Genomic DNA, 22,404 nt, shown 5'->3' with positions numbered 1-22,404 from the left:
ATCACCTGCCTCTACTCTTCTGAGTTACAGCCAGTTATCAGTCAGCGCTGAAATCCATCCAGTAACTTGCAAATCAGCCAAGGTGCTATTCTTTGAATAAATCTGGTTTTTATTTGCATCAGTAAAGCATCAATTACTACATGCTTGTTGTTGTTGTTAGGTGCCCTCAAGAGTCGTTCAGAGTCGGTTCCAACTCATATCAACCCTGTGCACGACAGAAAGAAACACTGCCTGGTCCTGCGCCATCCTTATAATCATTGTTATGCTTGAACCCATTGTTGCAGCCACTATGCCAATCCACCTCCTTGAAGGTCTTCCTCTTTTCTGCTGACCACGTACTCTGCCAAGCATGATGTCCTTCTCCAGGGACTGATTCCTCCTGACAACATGTCCAAAGTATGTAAGACGCAGTCTCGCCATCCTTGCTGCTAAGGAGCATTCTGGTTGTACTTCTTCCAAGACAGATTTATTTGTTCTTCTGGCAGTCCATGGTATATTCAATATTCTTCACCAACACAATTCAAAGGCATCAATTCTTCTTCAGTCTTCCTTATTCGCTGTCCAGTTTTCACATGCATATGATGCGACTGAAAACACCATGGCTTGGGCCAGGTGCCCCTTAATCTTCAAGGTGACATCTTTGCTCTTCGACACTTTAGAGGTCCTTTGCAGCAGATTTGCCCAATGCAATACGTCTTTTGATTTCTTGACTGCTGCTTCCATGGCTGTTGATTGTGGATCCAAGTAAAATGAAATCCTTGACAATTTCAATCTTTTCTCCGTTTATCATGATGTTGCTCATTGGTCCAGTTGTAAGGATTTTTGTTTTCTTTATGTTGAGGTGCGATCCATACCGAAGGCTGTGGTCTTTGATCTTCATTAGTAAGTGCTTCAAGTCCTCTTCACTTTCAGCAAGCAAGGTTGTGTCATCTACATATCACAGGTTGTAAATGAGTCTTCCCCCAATCCTGATGCCACGTGTTCTTGTTCATATAGTCCAGCTTCTCAGATTATTTGCTCAGCATACAGATTGAATAGGTATAGTGAGAGAATACAATCCTGGCGTACACCTTTCCTGATTTTAAACAATCAGTATCCCCTTGTTCTGTTGGAACAACTGCCTCTTGATCTCTGTAAAGGTTCCTCACGCGGGGGACCACATGCTACAATGCATAATTAAAACAAATGTGCTGTGTCAATTAGCCTTATTGTTGTTGGGTGCTGTCGAGTTGCCTTGGGCTCAAGGCAACCCCATGTTACAGAGTAGAACTGCCCCCTTGCCGGGTTACTAGGCTGTAACCTTTACCGGAGCAGATCGCCAGGTCTTTCTCCCGCAGAGCAGCTGGGTGCATTCAAACCACCAACCTTTCAGTTAGCATCCAAGTACTTAATCTTTTGAGCCACAAGACAGTATTTATTACTGCAAGAATAAAAGTTGTGATTTTTAACTAAGGCACATTTCAAGACAAGAAAGTCTACCACAACCTAAGATGTCTACGACCTTATACAGTAACAAACTAAAGATTATGTTGATTAGTAGTTGCACATTTAAGTTTAAAAACAAAAGTCATCATTCAACTTACAAGAAGGCACTATATACGATTTGAGATGAACGCGCTTCACACAGACAGACCCAAATACAAAGAAGTGAAAGCTATTAGTCAGACAGGAACTCAGATATTGCCTCATATGTTTCTCTCAGTGAAGGAAAAGGGTTCCTTCGTTTGGTAGTTGACTTTCTATTGCCATATGTACTCAGGATTATACTAGCTTCTTGGGATCTCACCGGTACCAACTGCCACCAAGTTGATTCCAACCCACGGCGACCCCGCATGTGCCAGAGTAGAACTGTGCCCCACAGGATTTTCAATGGCTGACTGTTTGGAAGTAGGTCGCCAGGCCCTTCTGAGGTGCTTCTGGGTGGACTCAAGCCTCCAAACGTTCAGTTAGCAGCTAAGCACGTTAACTGTTTGTCCCACCCAGGGGCTCATTTGGAACCTTAGCGGTTGAAAACACAGGTGAGAAATATTGACTAACTGGTAAAGGACGATATCAGAAAAACAACTTTTTGAGATTTGAGAGAAGGAAATAATATCGGGTGAGGACAAAGGTAAGGTAACAGGTTTGAGGGAACGGGCACTCAAGTTCATGCCCGCCTCTTTTCTGTGAAGCACGAGGTGAGGCTGCGTGCTGTGTGGCCCTATGGGAGCAGGTAAAGGGAAGTGGGTGGCTATCCGCTGCCATCGAGTTGATTCCGACTCATAGAGACCCTCTAGGACAGAGCAGAACTTCCCCATACAGTTTCCAAGGCTGCAATCTTTATGGAAGCAAATTGCCACTTCTTTCTCCCACAGAGCGGGTTTGCCAACCTTTCTGGGTTACTACCAAGCGCTTTAACCACTGTGCAACCAGAGTCCCTACAGTGGCTAGGGAGGTTTAGGTGATGAGAGCTAAGAATAGTCACTGTGAAGTACGGGAAATTGACTGGGGCAGTTGGGAGAGATGAGGGCTCAGTTGTGCCCAGGCACCCACAAATCTGTGGAGGTGCCAACAGCAGGCATTCAATATTTGTTTAAAGAGCTTGTGGAAAGGGACACTAGGCTGGAAGTGAGACTTGGACTCTGGCCCTAGCTCTGCCACCAAACAATCTGATGGCTCTCGCAAGTCGCTTATCATTGTGAAATATCTCTACTGTTCTTTTTGTTGATAAAAACAAACACTGAAGTAGACAGAGTTAAGAACAGAGCATGTCACTAAAGACCTTCCTCTTTGCAATACACTGTTCATTGGCATTCTCTGGCTAGTTGTTTCAACTGGTTATTAATTAACCCAATTCACGTTATTCCATCCAATTCACCGGGATGGTGTGAAAGATTTGTTGAATTAAAAATACAGTTCCCTGGTTGGATATTTTTCACATCTACCCTCAGAAAAAGAACATCTGCCAAAACACGTATTTTGGATTTCTTGCCCACAGGACAGTGAAGTAGAGAAAACATTTTCTCCAGTGTTTTAATATTAGAGAGAATACATTTCCTCATTTGTTTTAGTACAGCTGTGATTCATCTCTGGTCTTTGGAAAATGGCACAGGTTCCGTTCAACATATGGCTGAGCAGCCTGTTCCACTCTTAACAAACACCCTAATACCTTACAACATATTTTCTCCTATTCACAAGGGGTGATTGAGAGCTTGACATAAGCAACGCCATAACGATGCTCTAAGTAACCTCTAAACGTTTTTTACTGCACCAGCTGCACCGGTCTCTTCCAAAGGGGTGCCGAGCTCTCTCAGCTCCTGTGGCCTTGGTCTCTCTCCTCTTGAGAAATGGCTTTCAGCCTGCAAGACTGCAGCTAGAAAAGCTGCCTGACATTTTTAATCTGCAACTTTCTTTCCTGCTCCCTCTCAGCCATGAGTCGGAGTCGGAGTCGACTCGACGGCACTGGGTACCGGGATCTCAGCCAGAGTGGACTTCGCAGAGCAGTTCGACTGGCCGAGATTCTTATGTGAGTTTTTTCAACCTGTTACAAACATACAGATTAGAGTCCAAATGTCTGACATGCATCTCTTTAGTTTAATAGAGTTTCTGGTAGTTGTTTTGTGACGTTTAAGACCATCTGTGGGCTACGTCCTTAAAAACATTAGGTAGCCCTAACCTTTCCCCTATAAAACCCCTCTGCTAGCTCTTTAAAATGAGACGGAATTTGGGAGAGATTTAACCGCCTCTGTCCCTTGAATACCCGTGTTCAATAAAGCCCTCTAGCTGCTTACCTCCTCCAGTCTCAGTATTGGCTCTGCAATTTGCAGTAACAGCAGTAAACACACATACTGGCCGGGAAAAAATCTGACCTTCTTGTTAAATGTCAAATGTAAAGGCCATTTTTTAGTTATCCTCACATGTGCAACCTAGTCTCTAGATCAGGTGTCCTTAACACTGGATCCCGGATGGGCTTTTAAGAAGGGTTCATACACACCCCGAAACTACATGCAAACTGCATTCCTACATGCACGTACGCACAAACTTCCTTCAGATTTTTAAAGTGTATCATAACACCTCAGCAAAAAAAAAAAAGAAAAGGTTAAAAATCACTGCTGTAAGTACAGAAGTTTTTTTTCTTATGCAAGGTTCCTTAACAGTTCACGAGGGGTCCAATTTCCACGGCATCTACGGTTACCACCTTAGCCTAGGGACAGCTGGACAGACCTGCCTTGTACACCTCTGCCTATCTCTACAGCCTGAAGCTGCAGCAGTCACACAAAAGCACGGAAGTCCTGACATTCCAGTTTAAAGGCGTGTTTGCAGACTTCGTCTCTGTTGATCCCAACTAGTCGTACGATTTGGGGCCAGTTAGTTCACTTCTGGAAACCCTGGTGGCACACTGCTCACGAGCTACGGCTGCTAACCAAAAGGCTGGCAGTTCAAATCCACCAGCGGCTCCCTGGAAACTCTATGAGGCAGTTCTACCCCGTCCCATTGGGTCGCCGTGAGTCGGAATCGACTGGACGGCAGCGGGTTTGGTGTTTTTTGGTTTAGTTCACTTCTACAGCACGGAGAGCAGAAAATAAATAAAATTTGCTTGCTGAGCGACGAAGACGCGCGATTTCACCTAGGACTGAGGCGGCTGGAGAGGGTGGCTACCCGGTCCCTTCCGGGCTCCGAGATTCCAAGCCATCACCATTCACTCAGCAGCCGCGCATTACTGAGCCATAACCGTTCCGAAGTCCTAGGTCGTCCCTGCAAGGCCACCTCTAGCGTGTCCCACGGGGAATTCGGTGGCGGGGCGGAGGCGGTCTGACGTTCAATTATCCCGATGTCACCTCACGCCTTTCACGGGGAGGCAGAGTTGGAGCGAGTTCCGGGGGCCACGGTCTCTCAGCCCTCCAGCACCCCACAGGGGAACATCACCATCACGCCCACCGACTGACCCTTCTCTCCCGACCTTCTCACAAGCCACCAGCCCTTTCCGTCCTGCCACAGCGACTCGCGCCGAAACGCCACAAACGCCGACGGCGGCCGCCACGTGACTACGGCGCCTAACCGCAAACGCCAACCGCGGACTTCGGCTCGCCCGGCCAACGCCGGCGCGTGGCACGCATACGTGCGGCGGATGCGCATGCGTGCGGCAGACGCGCTCCACCAGCCGACAGTCGCGCTCCGCCCAGAGACGGCTTCCAAGCAGCGGAGCGCATGCGCCGCGTGACGCCACTACCCCCGGAACGAGGTGCTGCCGGCCAAGGCTCCGGCGCGCCTGCGCAGTAGCTGGACCCGGGCTTTTTTTTTTTTTTTTTTTTTTTTACCGAATTGGTTCAGGGGTAGATTCGAGTTACAAAATGGCGGCTCTGAGCGTACGGAGCGCTGTTGCGCCGGCGGTCTCTGGCTGAGGGGATAGCTGTGCCGTCACTCCCGAACGCAGAGAGACGGGGCGCCGGGGGACATGGTGTTTGAGAGCCCGGCCTTGCTGACCACGAAGCTCTTCGAGGCTCTCAGCACACCGGAAGCCACCGAGCGCGCGCGGCCGGGAGACCCGCGGCCGCTTCAGACGCGGGCGCCGAGGCCGCGGACCTGCTCTTGGCCGCGCCCACGGCCCAGCGAGGTGAGAGGGCAGGAGGTAGGACGGGAGGCCGGGAGGGTGGGGCGCGGGCCGCAGCGACGCAGCCCGGGCGGTTTGTGAAGCCGGGCTGCGGTGGCCGGTGGGTCGGCCTCGCCCCGGCACGGGGCCCCGCGGCCCGGCGGAGGTCCCCGCGGGCCCCTCGGGTGGCTGTCGGCCGTACCCCTCGGCGGCCCGCTCCTCCGCCGTCTCCTCTCTCGTCCAGCCCCGTCCAGTGCCTTTTGGGCCCGGCTCCGCTTGCTTCCCGCACCCCCGGGCCGTCGGTCGCCCTCGTCCTGTTCCGCTGCGGAGCGGTCCTGAGATCTGCGCCTTCCCCCGGGGCTTCACGGGCCGTCGTGCGCCCGCCTCCGGGCCCCTCGCTGAGTGTTGCTGGTGCCGACTCTTAGCGACCCTGGAGGACAGAGCAGAACTGCCCCGTAGGGGTTTCTAGGCTGTGAGCTCTAAGAAAGCGGAGCGCCACGTCTTTCTGCCACCTGGCGACTGGTGGACTCGAACCGCCGACCTTGACGTTAGCAGGGAGAGGTCGCTTTAACATCCCAGAAAAGCGTACTCGAGTCTGTGTTTGAGTCCAGTGCAACCCCGGGGGCAGCAGCGCACCAGGTGGCAGAGGCCGGATAGCCTCCTGGGCACGAAGAACGTTGACTGACTTAGAGGTTCGGTTTCCGTCGGGTTTCTACCTGCTTCGGAATCGTTTCAAAGCTCGGTGCCTGTTTTACTCGTAAGCGCAGATGTGTTTTGAACTCATGGTCATGGCGGCAAGCCTGGAAGACCTGCTGGGGACCGGGCCGCGTTCTGGGCACTTGGCAGAGGTTTCTCGTCTGTTAATTGCACAAAAAGAAACGTATCGTTCAGAGTCTCAGGCTTTGGAATAAACTTAAGATGCGGCAAAATCCTGTTTCAAAGTCAGGCTCGTAACTCAAGTTTCTCTCATTTTCCATCCTCCGTTTTTAAATTTTGGAGGAAAAATAATATTTTATAGCTATTGTGTCTGACAGAACTCGTTTCTTTCATAATATTTCGTAAACCCTTCCTGTGCTCCAGGTAACTGTTCTAAACTAAGCTCTTCATTTATCTCATGTAATTAGTTTATCTCTTCCCCATTTTACAGATGAAGAAACTGAGGAACAAAAACTTACCTGCTGAAGGTCTCACAACTAGAAAATGGCAAAATTGAGATGCTAGTATAATGCATTGCTTTTTCAAATGCAGAATGCCCAAAATCATGCATTCAGCAACATCGAACACCTACCGTGAGCTGGACAGAGGTCAGGGCATTTGGAATATATTAGTAAACAGGGCAAAGATCCCTGCCCTCTGGCTGTATACTGGTTCAGCTCATACGGTGCACGTGGAAGCAGCTACGTAATTGAGGCGGTTTTACAATGCCAGACACCTCTTCAGTTGTTATCCGGATAGTTGTTAGATGCTAAAATTTTATTCCTATTACAGTTTTTGCACTTTCAGCTCCACGCTTTTTTACTCACAGTTAATCTCGAATAACAAAAATGACCATTTCAATTTTTCTTCTTTTCTGCCCTCTGGTGGAAGTCGTTGATGAATAGGAAAATGGCTGGAAAAATCCACACAGAGACATGCCGCCTAAGCAGAGCAGTATTAGTTATAAGGAATTATGTCCAAAAGTACTTTGTTTGGATGGCAAAGGTTAATAGCAAAAGTTGACCAGCTGTTTTGGGGGAGGCCTTAGAAAGAGAACGATTCTCAGAAAATGGTTGAAAAATACATGTTTTAAATCTAATACTTTATGTTTTAGGACCTTAACCAAAGCCCATTGTCATGGAGTTGATTCCAGCTTACAGCGACACTATAGGACAGAGTGGAACTGCCCCATAGGGTATCCAGGGAGCAGCTGGTGGATTTGAACTGCCAGCCTTTTTGGTTAGCAGCCTGAGCTCTTAACCACTGTGCCACCAGGGCTCTGCTTGAGAGCTTTAGACATTAAGGTTGTTTATAATCTGAACAGAAGCATATACTTGTAAAAGAAAAATTCAGATATTATTGGGATGTTGAAAGTCCGTATGTAACCGCTCTACAGGGGATGAGATTTTAGAGGCCTTTGGAATGGCAGCATTTGAGTTTTATTTTACTGATACTAGAGAGCAGTAGGTGGTGTGTAAGTTGATGAGTGTCTTCCTGGCCATGAGGTTCCAAGAAGCTTGGAGTTCACGGCAGATGAGAGGGAGGAAAGACTTATCAGGAAGAGTACAGGGTGGGTTTCAGGAGCCCTGGAGGTACCTGGACCTAAGTGATAAATTCCTGGGCAAGATGGCAGCACAGGAAAGGGGAAGGTTTCTCTCCATTGAGCTGGTGTCTTAGGGAGGATGTCACAACTGGAGGGCTCTCAGTTTGCTGTTTTTGTTTGTTGTTTTTGTTTTTTTAATAGCAAGGGATATGATGTTAGGATCAAAACACAAGTCTAAAGTTTTAAGGAATGGACACAGCACCCTCTTTGGATGAGTGCTTCTTATGTCCACTTCAGTGAGAATGCTGTCAGCCTCACCAACCACCCAACGCTGTATTAGAGGAGTTGAGCTGATGGTTTATTTTTGAAAGGTTTTACATTCCCAGGATGTTAACACATCCATATTAATCATATTTTGAACTTTAAAATGATGCTTTAGCTTAACGATGTGCCGTTTGGGCAAATTAAATGTTCACTCTTGGAGAACATGTTTTCCGGTGACACAGTGGTTAAGCATTTGGCTGCTAACTGAAAGGTCGGCAGTTGGAATCTGCCAGCTGCACCTTGGAAACTATGGGGCACTTCTCCTCCGACCTATAGGGTCACTCTGAGTCAGAATCAACTCGGTGGCTTTTTTTTTTTTTTTTTTTAACCTGTAGCCTGAAGAAGAGTGTTCATGTTGTGAAAGCATTTCTAATACCTTATTAAAATTTCTACTTCAGGGTGGACTTCTTTAACGGGTCATTCTAATGAGAATTTTAATATTAAAGAAGTTTTGCTTAGGTTAAGACTAAGTATAATTTACATAGACTGTTAGTTAAGCACTTGTTCCAGATTTTTAAAAATAAGTATTTCATTTTAATTTTTTGGAATCAAGTTGATTTAGTGTTGGTCAGAAAGAATGCCAGCCTTCCCTCGGAGCTTCCCACCGCCTCCTAGCGTAATCCTTTATTGGATTTATAATGCCACCAGCCGAACAGCACCGGCATAAAGCTCTCACCGGAGTAGTTTCCATGGGTATCAGGAGTGTTTTTATCTCGTTTCATGCTAGAATGAATTTTAAAAATTACTTTTAAGAGTTATATCTTGATCTTGAAAAATAAGCTGTTTACTTTTATTTTCTGTAATTTAGGTTTGAAAACATGGCCAAAAGAATTGCTGAGAAGGAATTGACAGATAGGAATTGGGATCAAGAAGATGAAGCAGAAGAGGTAAAAAGTAGTTTCTGCAAGAATGATGTCATGCCATTTCTAAGTTTAAATTCATTTTGAGGTTCCTCATGAAGTCTTGGTGGTAAAAATTAAAAGACCTTCCTGAGGGGGAAGAATTGTGGTTGCTCATGGTCTGTACTTAGTGTGGAGAGCTGTTATTTACCCTCGGTGGGCTTTTCCACTAACATCTATGCTTTAATTCTGCTCTTTGTAGAAGTGGCTTTTTCCTGAATTTCACAGACTTGCAGCATTCTTAACCCGTGGTTTGGAGTGAGTCATTTTAGTCATGACTGCAGGTTAGGTGATCTAGTCGTTGAAGTATGACACAGTGCTGGCACCCAGACTTGGAAACTGGTTCACCACCACCATCTTGGTCTGCTGAGCCTGTAATTTTAGATTTCAGAAGCTTGAGGTCGCCGCCCTTCTTCTGATGCTTCTTGGAGGCCTGCTCAGTGGGTCTGAGACGCCCAACGATTGATAGAAGTAGAATGAGATACTGTGCCTCCTCGGGTTGGCCTAGTTTACTTCCAACAAAACAGCAGTGGTCCTCCTTGAGGAGATCCTGTAGTTTTTATCCTATAGAAAATAGGGCATGGCTCCATTTCTCGTGTCTCATCAGCAGTTTGAGACTCCTGGGCCAGTTCGCTAAGGAAATCTGTAACCAAGTTAGCCTTTGAAGTTGTTAGAATAGTGCTAAGTTAAAAAAAAGAGCCTGCAAGAGTGTTTCCAAGCATGTTTTTAGACAGCCATCTTTCTGCTTTCTGGATCTCCTTTCTTTGTAGTATAATGTATTTTTCTTTACAAATATGTGAGCTAATAATGCCTGAGTAAACAAAAATCACAAATATATTAATGTGTTGAGAGGGCTTTTAATATTCCAAACTGGTTTGGTGCTTTTTGACTAAGCCTTTGACTGAGGATATTTTTCTAGGTTTCAGCACAGTTACATTAAGATCTAGACTATCGTATATGATTTGCTTTGGCATTAAAATATTTCAGGAATGGAAGAGTTCACATTTGGATGATTTCTAGTGAAATGAATGTGGAAGGACTTTAATTTTGGGCAAGTGCAGCCAAATGACCCCTTTTGTGGGCATTAGGGGTCCTTTTAAATTTAACATGTTCTGAAATAAGCATACCAAAACCAGAAAACCAAACCCATTGCCATCGAGTTGATTCCAGTTGACCCTGTAGGTCAGAGTAGAACTGCGCCATGGGGTTTCCGAGGAACAGTGGGTAGATTTGAACTGCTGCCCTTTTGGTTAGCAGCCAAGCTCTTAACAGCCACACCACCAGGGCTCTGAAATAAGTATAGATGAGACTTTTTTTTTTTTTTACAGAAAGTGTTTTATACCCACTCTACAGGCTGAAAGGAGGGTTGAAGTAGAGCCAGAGATCTTCAGCAAATTTATGGTGCTGACATAATACTTCGTAGTACTTTAGCATATGTGGAAAGGGCGGTAGTGTTCCCAGAGGGTCACTTAGAATCCCTGGTCCCTCAGTGGCCTTTTGAGCAGTGGACAGGCGGGCTCTTAAAAACGATATGTGTACGTGAATAATACGTGGATCCAACCCACTGCCGTCGATTCTGACTCATAGTGATCCTATGGGATGGAGTAGAACTGCCCCGTAAGGCTTCCAAGGCTGTACATCTTCACAGAAGCAGACTACCACATCTTTCTCCCGCAGAGCGGCTGGTGGGTTCAAACCGCCAACCTTTTGGATAGCAGCTGGGCGTTTGAAAACTGAGTAGTAAGATACTGGATTTGGGCATTTGGGTTTCAGAACTGGCTCTGCTACCAACTAATTACGATCTTTTAGGTGCCTTCCAGCTTTTGGATAATAGATTTTGCTCCTTAAAACTGAATTTGTGTAATAAGTTTTATTAATATCTTAGAACATCCCTGAGATTAATTTGAAGAATTGGTAATTCACACAGTTTGTGTCAAAGTTTCGATCGTCTTCGTCTTCTCAGAATTTTCTGTACGTACATGCCCTGTGCTCCTTTCTGCAGACTGATTTGAAGATTTGGAAGATTTCTGACGTGCCTGATTAGAGTCGGCATTCACAAGATAGGTGTAGCTTACCTTGTCTGTAATTTGTGTTTTGTATTAATAATAATTGGCAGGCTAGCAGCTACTAGGTAAGTGTATCCTAGCTTTTCTGCTTGTGTTATCTCCTTTTTGCCATCGTCTTACTCCTTTTAAATTTGTACTCTTCTGCAGGTGGGAACATTCTCGGTGGCCAGTGAGGAAGTCTTGAAGAATAGAGCCATAAAAAAAGCAAAACGTAGGAATGCTGGATTTGAAGTGAGTGTTTTCTTACAGAGCTTTTGATAATTAAAGCCGAACGTGACTTCTGAGCTGCAGTGCATTCCCACCTCTGGGAGCAGTCAGACCGACACACTTTTTAAAAATGCTTACTCCTCGTGTGAATCCTTGGTGTGGGCCTGAGAGGGAGATTGGTTAAAAAAGCAGAAGATCTGTACCTTTCAAAGGGACCTTATCCGGTTGAGGAAAAGATAATAGGTTCAAATTGAGTGACAGTGTGAAGACAAAAAACGAGTGTAGCAATACAGAAGGCCAGAGAAGTGTCAGGTGGGAGTAAGAAAGGGAAGCACGCGTGAGTAGATTCTCAGTCCTCTCTGCTCCCTGGGGTTGAGTGTGGGTAGAGGAGTCCTTGAACTATAACAGAAGCGCTTCACAGGCTGGTTATTTTCCCTGTAGGATAGTATTAAAAAAACCAAACCAAACCCATTGCCGTCGATTCGATTCCAACTCATAGCAACCCTATAGGAGATAGTAGAACTGCCCCATGGGGTTTCTAGTGACCGTATAGCGTGTTACAATGTTCCATCCTGGTGCTTGAAGTATAAAGGTAAGTTTTTACTCTTGAAATCATTTAGTCTGTGTTCAGCAACCACCCCCCATTTAGCAACGTTTCCCCACCCCTCATACATCGCAGGCACGGAGCGGCGTCTTGGTGTCCCTGGACGTCTGTTGTCTGGTGGGAGAAGCTGACGTGAGTCTCTTGAGTGGCTGCTTTGGAGTAAACCTCAACTGCACATTCTATGGGGGCTCCTTCACTGTGTTTTAATTCCAGGTGTTTTTCTGGTCTCGTTTCATTCTGGCCGTGAGACTGGCAACTAGTTGGATGCAGGTGTTGAGGGAGAAGCAATGACTCGTTCACTGAGAAAACACAGGGGAGACACAACTTAATTAGGAAGCGAGTCTTCTGGAACTGTTCTGAAGTGCCTGTGGCACATTCCAGTGGAGTTCTCTGGAAAACTAGGAATTGGGGCAGGCGGTGGCTGCAGCTCTGGGAGTAGACGGAGGGAGCTCGTGGTGCGGAGGAGCAGGAGAAGCCGAGGGAAGATAGTCTGCAGGAGGGAGGGGCCGGCTGCTGAATGAATGAAGATGAGAATTAGAAACGGCACAACCTTCAAGCAAAACAGCCAAAGGAAAGGGAGAGAAGCATACGTGGATAATTGAAATCTACGTTGTTTTTACTGTACCTTTTAGCTTTAAGTTTCCATCGGACCTCGTATGGTAAAGTACTTAAGTGCCGTATCATCCACCTAGATGCTGAAGTGTGGCATTTACCAAATAAAGAATTTGTTGGTTGGTTCATTTGGCAGACCAGCTGGGCACTGGGGACATGCTGGCAGCAAGACAGACCAGAATGTCCCTGCCTTGTGGAGCTTATGTCCTCGAGGTGGAAGGGAGACCACACACACAGAGAAGTGAGGGGCCTGGGGGTCGTAGGGATACTTTCTGCTGGGGAGCCCAGCTGGATCAGCAGAATGTCACTATGCCATTCGTTTTGTTAAAACCAGTACCTCTTGCATTTTTGTAATGATCCTAGAGCCAGTTTGCTTCAGCAGTTTCCAAAATAGCTATAAATATCACGTGGCTTTAGAATCTAGGGCGAACTGAAAGACCCGAAAGATTCTTGTAGCTTTACAGCTTGTCCGTGAGTCATCACTTCCAGTGACAGCTATCTCAGTTTGGTGTATTTTGGATTTTAAGTAATTAAAAATCAAAGAGATTTAGAACATTAGAACCTAAACTGTGTTTATCATCTGCATTAAAATCCATACGTGTTAAGGTCTGGCACTCTGCCGTATTTTATCAGACGCTGCCGTGAAGTGTCAGTGGTCAGCAAACACCTGAAATGCCGGAGATGGGATTGAGACGTCTGTGTGCGTGATCAGTGAGCAATGACGTTAGACTGGCCTGTTGAGAGAGTTGAGGGGTTCTCGTTTAAGTAGTTTGTGGGTGAAGTCGTGTTATAATTCTCTTACGTGGGAACTTCAGGTTTGCATGCTCCCTCGGAGATGCTCTGAAACCTGTATTCCTCAGATGTGGAAAAACTTCTCACGCACGGTCCTTGGGTCATCCAGGACGCGGCTTCCTCCCCCTGTGGTGTAACCGTTCCTCTGACAAAGATCTTCTAAAACTCATTCTAGTGATTTTAGTAAAGCACTTACAGCTGAAAGACCTTTCTCCAAAAGTTGACGGAGACCAGGTTTGGGATTTCATAAGGAATGCCAGACATCTCCACAGCTGCTTAGGTTAGGGATGTGAAATGGCCGTGAACAATGGGAAATGATCCTCTAGAAAGATATTGCTAAAGAGATCTAGTTTAAGGAAATAAATGAGGAAAATGAGGATCCAGTGTTACCCCTGGATTTCTCAGCTAACAGAATCTGGCATGAGACAACCAGCTTTTCAAATCAAGTGTCTTTAGGCTGAAAGCTACAGAAATTCTGAAGAAATCATATGTAAGTGGATAAAGTAAACACTTCTAGTTCATCTAATTTGGTGTTTCTGCAACTTTAAGCAGATGGGCTTTAAGTAATAAATGAAAAATCTTTCATTTGGGGTTTAGTTGTATTGAGAATGAGTTTTGCAGTGTTTTTCTGAGGCCGGGTGGCAGGTACGTGGATTCACTGCGTTGTTTCTTTTTCCTTTTATGTCTCACGTACACGTGCTACGTTTAAGAAGGTATCTCACTGTCGGCGATGACCGTCTGGCACTCCTGGCATTTCAGGCGGGCAGCCTTGGCCTGCAGAGCTGGCCGTGCGTGCCAGGCCTTCCTTTCTCCTCGCGGTTTCTGCTGTGCCGGCAGTTCCCGTAGAGTGCAGGCTGCAGGAGCGTCCTGGGTGCTGTTCACCTAGGATGTTCCTGTTGCTTACTTGCTTATCTGCCAGTGGACAGGATACTCTAACATGCGCTCTTTCTTTATATTTCAGTCCGATAGTGGAGGGGCTTTTAAAGGTTTTAAAGGCTTGGTTGTACCTTCTGGAGGAGGAGGAGGGTTTTCTGGATTTGGGAATGTCTCTGCAGCGAAGCCTTCAGGACTGTCAAATGGAAATAGCATGACCAGCACCCCTGTGTCTGCCAGTCCCAAGGCAGCCACAGAGACCAAGACGACTTTTGGTGAGTAGCTTTCTCTCCCTCACCACATCTGAGTGTAATTTGTGAAAAAGAACTTTGCAAAGATATTTTCTTATCTTTATCCTGATACTGGGACTCTGAGCAAAAACGGGGTGATAACGAAAGGGATCGAAATCTGGGAGACACTGGCTCTTTACAGAGTATACGGGGAGAACATAGGCATTCGAACCAAAACAGACCCAGCTTCTGTTCTCAGCCTGCCAGTCACCAGCCTGTGGCCTCGGTAAAGCCCCTTGACCCCTGAGCCTCAGAGTCCTCAACGCCGTAAAGGCTTCCCATCCATCCATCCATCCATTCGAGGACTTCCCCTGGGCCACACACCAGCATGGCTGTGAGGACTCAGATGACATTGTCCTTGGTCACTGGGTCCTCCCAGTCTGGGTTTATCTTGTACCACACGTGTTGATTGCCTGACCTGCTTTGAGGAAGTGAAGTTGAGAACTTTCGGGATTAGCAACAGAGAACGGGATCGTGGGTTAAAACCTTCAGTTCCTTGAACTGATCCTGAGTGATGAGTTTGTACTTAGCTGATTGTTTTGAAACAATATACCGTTTAATTTGAATTTAACGTGACAAAAATAAGTGTTTTTCTGTTAAGATTTTAACTGGTACATCTACATCCTTGACACCCCTAGGGATGAAGTTTTATGCTAACCTAATACCGAGCAGGAGTCCCTGGGTGGTGCGAACAGTTAAACGCTCTTGGCTGCTGACTGAAAGGGTGGAGGTTTGAGTCCATCCAGCGGTGCCTCCAAAGAAAGGCCTGGCAGTCAACTTTCCAGAAATGAGCTGTTGAAAACCTTACGGTGTACGGATCTACTCTGACACACGTGGGGTCACCACGAGTCGAAGCCGACTTAGTGGCAGCTGGCGCTGGTAGTTTTCTGACAGTTCTGTTGGTAAATGGCGTCCTTTTGAAGGCAGAGTATTTTAAGGTTGTTGAGGCCCAGTGCAAGCATGTAGGAGATTCTCGTATACAGCTTCATTTGGTCTTCACGATGCCTCGCTCCTAAGCAGTAGCTGTGTACATAGTTTTTGAACTTTTGCTAAAATAAGATACAATAAACGCAGAAAATAGGAAGAGTTTTACAGAAAAACTGGATTTTAATCAAATCAGTTTCTAAGTACCTGAAACTTGAATTTCTTATAGGTTCTGTTACTACAAATGGTCCTACCTCCTTGGTTGAGAAAAATATTTCAGATCCCAAAACTAATGGCAGCAGTCAGCAGCCCTCCGGCTTTTCAGCCAGTGCAACGTGCCGTGGCAATGCCTATCACAAGCAGTTAGCAGCCTTAAATTGCTCCGTCCGCGACTGGATCGTGAAGCATGTGAACACAAACCCACTCTGTGATCTGACACCTATCTTCAAAGACTACGAGAAATACTTAGCGAACATCGAACAGCAACATGGGAACAGTGGCAGCAGTAATTCTGAAAGTGAAACTAACAAGACGTTGGTTGAAACACAGTCTCCTTCACTCTTTGGTTCAACAAAATCACAGCAAGAATCAGCGTTTTTGTTTCATGGCAGCAAAACTGAGGCTTCGTCCGAGAAGACGACGGACCCGTCCCCAGGAACAGCAAGTGCCTCGTTTAACTTTGGCAAAAAAATCGACAGCGCAGTTTTGGGCTCGCTGAGCTCTGGGCCCCTGGCTGGGTTTTCATCCTCCCCAGGAAATGCCAGCAGCTTATTTGGCAAAGATACTACCCAGAGCAAAGCAGTGTGTTCACTGTTTGCCACCAAAACGCTGGAGAGCCAAGCAGAAGGTGGGAGCAGTGACTGCAAAGGTAAATAGAGAGTGTTTAGTTCGGAGTTTAAGTTTAGATTTGTGTTTAGCGGGGAACAAAAAACAGACTTGACTGAGGTGGTCTGGATACAAATCCTGGCTCCATCATTGATTCTGGGCAAAGTTTATAAACCCCTCTGAGCCTCAGGTTTCTGATTTGTAAAATGGGAATAAGATCTATTTTGTAGGGTTGTTACAAGGATTAAGAATATAAAAACATCTGTCCCATTGACTCTGGCTTTGCATATGAAAGAATTTAGTCAGTTAAAAGCATCTTCTGACAGTTGTGTCCTATTGAGAAAGTTCACGAATACCCGTGGGGCTTTATATTAAATTGCTTGGAAAACGTACTTGGTTCTAATCAACCCCTTTAAAATAAAGAAGGTTGACTTTTTATAGCGATAGGGAGCAAGTTGACAGTGTTTTCCCAAGAGAGAGCTGAATCGCAGCCACATTTCTGGAGAGCCATCGTGGTGACCGTGATGCGTCTGCAGCACCTTGTCAGAGCGGACAGGCCAGGGAGAACAGCTGGGCCTTGGTCCCAGCCTCTCCCTCGGGCAGTCTCCCTCCGCTGCGCTCAGCTCTAGAAGCAGGTCTGCGTGGCACACCTCCTCATCGGGGCCAGTGTCACACAGCGATGTCTGTGCGGGAGCTTGTAGCCAGTGCAGAGCGCACGCCCACGAGGTGTCACGCTGATCACTGAGAGAGACAATGGCCCCTGTCGCCCTGCCTCCGAGGAGCCTGTGTTCCTGCCTGAGCTGGTTCTCCATCGCTCTTGAAGTCTGCCCTGCCTTCGAGTGCATCCTCGGGCAAGAGCTTTCAGGGGCGAAGGAGGGCCTCCCCTCATTTCTCCGCTGCCCTCAATGAGACATGCAGGCTTTCCAGGCTCCTGGGCGCTGTGGGGCCGGGGAAGCTGGAGCTTGTGGAAGGGAGGTTGAGTTTGAATTGCGACTCCTGGTGCAGGTGCTCCCGGGTCACCTGCTTTTGTAGGTGATGACTGCACTGAAGGCACCTGGAACACCTGGGGCGCTTGTTAACCTAGCAGGTGCTGGGGACCCTCCCCGGAGAGCCTACCTCGGGAGGCCTGGGAGCTTGCTTTTTAAAATTCCCAGGGAGGTGCCAAGGCATGTCAGTTTGAGAGCCATGGCCTGGCAGTACCTTTTGTTTGTAGCTGTTACTGTAATTTTTATTATGTGTAATTTCTAACATAGGAAAAAGTAGAAAGAATAGAAAAATGAACCCAATACCCAGGCTCAATGACAGTACCTTTATTACATTTCAGTCTTGTGACCGGATTCATTTGAGCCCCAGAATTGTCTTTTCTTAGACAAGAATTGCTTAGTATAGAGAGTTTTATGCTGTGTGTTGCTCTTTAAGAGCACCTTTCTGTGTCTGAAGCCTTCTCACCTGCGGTCAGGTACTGTTGCCGGTGAAGGTGTGCTTTGGACCTGTCTCTGGCCAGGAATGCCTGGGTTACAGGGCCGTTCACACCAGCCTTAACTTAGGTGTGCCTTGAGAATGATTGCTCTGACAGCTCGCCCTGTCGGACTTCCGTTTTCCCCGTTTCTCTGGCCGTCGTACCATTCCTTGGCATGGTGCAGCTGTGGTCCCAGGAATATTTGGGGACAAAAGTGTGAGAAGCCCCTCTGAGATTTTGATATTCTTGGTGAGTTATCTGAACACAGTGTTGGCTGCTTGTTTTTCTGTCAGCGTTTGTTGCCTGTGGAAACCCTGGTGGCGAAGTGGTTAAGGGCTATAGCTGCTAACCCAAGGGTCGGCAGTTTGAATCCACCAGGCGCTCCTTGGAAACTCTACTGGGCAGTTCTACTCTGTCCTGTAGGATCACTATGAGTTGGAATCGACCTGACAGCACTGGGTTTGGTTTTTTTTTGTTGTTGTTGTTGCCTGTATGCAGAGTCATAAATATAGACATTTTTTATTTGAGGGCTTTTTATACATAAGGATTTATTTCAGAATTGAGCAGGATGTAGCTGTTAAAAATGATTCTCATTTTCACAGAGTAGTTAAAATCCAGCAGGGGCTCTTTTCTTCCCTTCCTACCCTTCCCCCCCCGCCCCCCGCAAGAAAAAAATTAGGTTTATGCTGTCAGAGCCTCTGTTTCGGCTTACGTTGCATTTTAGGTTGAAGTGTAGGGTGGTAGATGAGCTTTTTCTACCACTTTTTCAAACTGGACTTGAACCTCACCAAATGAGTGCTATTTTTTGAAAGCTTATGTTGAATTTTAGGTTGAAGGGTTGGGGTAGTAGGTAGACTCCTTCTATGACCTTGTCAAACTCTGGATTTGAATCTCACTGAGTCAGTGCTCTTTTCTGCAAGGTGGAGACCAAGAAGAGAGTGATGAGCCACCCAAAGTAATCGTTACTGAAGTCAAAGAAGAAGATGCTTTTTACTCTAAGAAGTAAGTAGCTGTCACGAGGACCCGCTCTGAGAGCGAGCTGTCACAGATGGGAAAGGGTTCGTCTGGCCTAGACAGTGGCTCCCATCGTGTGTCTTCTTGGGAGGCCACGTCCCTGCCGAACTTGCCCACGTGCCTGCTCTTTAAGGAGCTAGAACGTGGAAGAATCTTTGGCCTGCCTATTTAAAAACAAACCAATTCTAGAAAGTCCCTGCTGGGCAGGTCTTATTCTTTTCTGTTAGATTTAGCTCTCTGCTGCTTTTAAAGTACTTCTCTCAAAAGAAAGCCAAGGGGAAAGTTTGAAATGTGTCATCTCTCTTTCAGTCAAATGAGATTAACTGGTAGCTTTCACAAAGAAACATTCACACCATTTCAGAAGCTTCCCTAGGTGTGTTTTTCTAATGCAAAAATATCCGAATATATCTGTGTCCTGTGGAATTCCCAAGTGTTTTATTTCTGAGAACTTTTAAAAGAGGCTAACAACTCCTGTTGCTTCTGTTTAAATTGACTTAGCCAGACGATATAAAGGAATGGCTCTGACTTTGAGATGTTTCTCTAATCAGGATGACTCAGAGGAGCAGGCGGTGGTTTGGTCTGATCAGTGCCTTAAGGAGGCATTGATGATTTTATCATGAGGCAGGCCCTGCCTGAGACCATGTTCCAGGTTTATTTCAATATCGTGGGAGACCAAAAATGGAAGGAATCCTGAGGAGAGCTTCAGAAATAAGAAAAACAGGGAGCGGGCCGGTCCGACATTTGCTCATATCCTGGGGGACCAGAGAGGGTCTCGAGACAGGGCCGAGGAGCAGATCAGGGAGCCAGGGGGCTAGCGTGATTTTGACTTACTTGAGAAAAGATTATTTGGAAAGTGTTCTACAGAAAAGTTTGGTAGGACCCACTAGTTAATTTAAGGAAATGAGGAAGAGTTCTGGAATACCCAGACAGATTTTCTTCCTCTGGACGGTGGCCAGGTGGCGGCCAGTCAGTCTGGATCTGTGAACGATCTGCCCTGAAGCTTCCTCTGCTCCCATTTAACGCAGAGCCTCTCCACCCAGTGTGCACCGCTGTTAGGAGACCGTGGCTTGGTTTGTCACCGAGTGCCTGATCAAGCCGTTTACTTTTTCTCCATAGGTGCAAACTATTTTACAAGAAAGACAACGAATTTAAAGAGAAGGGTGTAGGTACTCTGCACTTAAAACCTACAGCAAATCAGAAGACACAGCTCCTGGTGCGGGCAGACACCAATTTAGGTGGGTGGCTCTTCCCCAGGCACAAAATGACCAAAATCTTTATAGGCACCTTGCTGGGTTCAGTCATTGCATGTTTTCAAGTATATTGATGTGTTATTTTGGAATGGAATCTAGGTCGTTCAGGCCAAATTATTCTGTATTTACTAATTATTTATAGATTTAGTTGTGAGTACGGGAATAGCGTGTAAGAAAATGTCCATATGTTGAAAGCTGAAACCAAAATGGTTTTCATTTTCCTTCGTGTGAGAATTGTGACTGAGAAGCAGTGGATAAACTGGATGGTTATGATAAACACAGAGGATGGTAACCTTTTGCTGGACTGCTCCTGGCCGACCGCTGCCCCTTTAAGGCAGTCCCCTGGAGGAGAGTCCAGCTCCAGGATGGGGATGACCAGGGGTCAGAGGGTGGGTGCCCGGCTGTGCCACAGCAAGGAAATGCGAGGAGCCTTGTGAATCGGTAATACCTCAGTCGTGTCCCTCTTACCCAGGACTGCCAGCACTGTGACAGATGTTTTGTCTTTGTTTCGTGTGGTCTGTTGAAGACTCCAGGTCATGGCAGCTTGTTGTTCCTCAGAGACAAGGGTGTGTTGTGTTCAGAGAGGCCGGAACATTCTGTGGGACGGTGGCCTGTCGCAGGGCCCCTGCTATGGCTCTAGGCGTCTCGGGAGAGGAGGGCAGCTCCCAGGCCAGAGGCCGAGTCCAGCAAAGGCTGAAGGCCTCACGTCCTCGCAGGCACACACACCGGCAGCCACAGCCTGGAGCCAGGTTCCCTCCGACCTTCCTGGGCTTTCAGTTTTAAATCCATTAAGTGTAAATTGCTCAAGTCTTTGACGCTTAGTGTGTTAAAGACCCTGTTACGGAGCTGTAGTGTGTGTGTAACATTTGTGTGTTTTCCTGGGTTTAAATGCAGGCAACATATTGCTGAATGTCTTGATTCCACCCAACATGCCATGCACCCGGATGGGGAAGAACAACGTGCTCATTGTCTGTGTTCCCAACCCTCCCATCGATGAGAAGAATGCCACCAGCCCGGTGACCATGTTAATCCGGGTCAAGACTAGCGAGGACGCCGAGGAGTTGCACAAGATTTTAGTGGAGAGGAAGAGTGCCTGAGGCCATGGGCCCAGTGGGGCGAGTGCTGCTTCCCAGCACCCCTCACCGTGCTGGTTTTCTCCTCTCCTCCTCTGACATTCTAAGAACTTAGAGATAACTGAAAAACTCCTGTGAGGACATGAATATGGCCAATAAACCTTTGAATGTTAAGTGTCGAGAAGCTGTATTCTCCCTTCTTAAGAACTGTCTAACGTGTACAGTATGTTTGGATGACAATTTTTGGAAGATTTTTAAAGTTCAGTTGTTTATTAAACTAACCAGAAGTGATTTCTTAACAGACTGCAATCAGGGTATCGATAGATTTCCCAAAGGCTTTCGTGGTCCTGGGTTTTAGGCCTACCGCCTCCACTGCCCCCTTGACGGGGCTCCAGGCGGCAGTGTTGGTGGGAGACTCGCTGCTGCATCCAGAGAGAAGCCTGCCTGGAGCAGCATCCTCTCCTCTCCTCATCACTCCGCTGCGATGACAGCACTTGTACCAAGTGACAGAAGTGTGCTTCCTTTGTTTTGTTAAGGTTTACTTAAAAGTGAATTCGCCTATTGTTTGCAGACATTGGCCTTTAACGCTGTAGGCAGCTTTCCAGAATTCCGGACCTGCTTTTCCAATTTGAACGTCGTGAGCAGCTTATAGAGGGCCCAGTGGACTTCAGCGGTTCTGTGGTTTTGATTTGTGGTTTTATTCATGGAGTGCTGTTACTTCTGTGTCCCCCCCAGAACAGCTGGGGACAGGGGGATGGCCAGGAGTCGTTTCAAAAGCACAAAGTTTGCCAGTGTGTGGTTTCTAGACCATGGAAAGTAAACCTGTGTGAAAAGAAAGTTAAGTCAAAGTTAAACCTGACTAGGTAGAAGAAAAAGCTAGGAGGCTGTGTGGAAGCCTCTGGGCGGGAAGACGTGCTCCTTAGGTGACGGGCCAGGAGCTTTCCTGAGCGTGAGCCGCGGGGACTGGCGGCAAGCACGTCAGAAGTTGATGGCAGAGGATGCTGCGTGTAGAAATTGTCCTTTAACTTTAGACAGCAGTACCTTCTATCTTTGGTACCTCAAGTCTTTTGTTTTTTGAAGGATCAGATATTTAACGTGCCCCTTTGGAGGGGATCCGTGTCGTGCGTGAGAAAACCCGCCATGTGTGCCCGCTTTCTGTCTCATGGCTGGTAGGGAACCAGCAGTTGAGACTCGGGCACATGACTTTGGCGCACAGTTTCACGTTGAAGTCCCCCACTGCCATCCCTCATGAACCATTTCATCCTGACACCAGCGTGATGTTACCTAATCAAGGCTCAGGTCAGTGTCAAGACGCTCCCAGTTGTGTATTCTGGTCTTCAGTACATAATGTAGTTTGAGAAGAAAGTAGTCAAAATAATTGTGG

At 46.8% G+C, this 22,404-nt stretch overlaps 1 protein-coding gene across 2 annotated transcripts; it reads left to right on the top strand.

The window, feature by feature from the left end:
- The first annotated feature begins 5,307 nt into the window (after positions 1–5,307).
- Positions 5,308–21,194, top strand: NUP50 (nucleoporin 50). 2 transcript variants are annotated; one of them, XM_064283385.1, is made up of 8 exons: positions 5,308–5,593; positions 8,941–9,019; positions 11,245–11,328; positions 14,274–14,460; positions 15,629–16,267; positions 18,604–18,685; positions 19,814–19,932; positions 20,842–21,194. In XM_064283385.1, exons 2-8 carry the CDS (start codon positions 8,951–8,953, stop codon positions 21,042–21,044), a joined length of 1,383 nt encoding a protein of 460 aa, XP_064139455.1. In that variant the 5' UTR covers positions 5,308–5,593; positions 8,941–8,950; the 3' UTR covers positions 21,045–21,194. The 2 variants fall into 2 exon arrangements, with proteins under 2 accessions (XP_064139455.1, XP_003420944.2); XM_003420896.4 differs by lacking the exon at positions 5,308–5,593 and adding an exon at positions 5,881–6,873.
- The last annotated feature ends 1,210 nt before the right edge of the window (positions 21,195–22,404 follow it).

The sequence above is a fragment of the Loxodonta africana genome, chromosome 4 (assembly GCF_030014295.1).
Source record: "Loxodonta africana isolate mLoxAfr1 chromosome 4, mLoxAfr1.hap2, whole genome shotgun sequence".
NCBI lineage: Eukaryota > Metazoa > Chordata > Mammalia > Proboscidea > Elephantidae > Loxodonta > Loxodonta africana.
The sequence above is the reverse complement of the archived record's forward strand: the minus strand, read 5'-3'. Positions and strand labels throughout refer to the sequence as shown.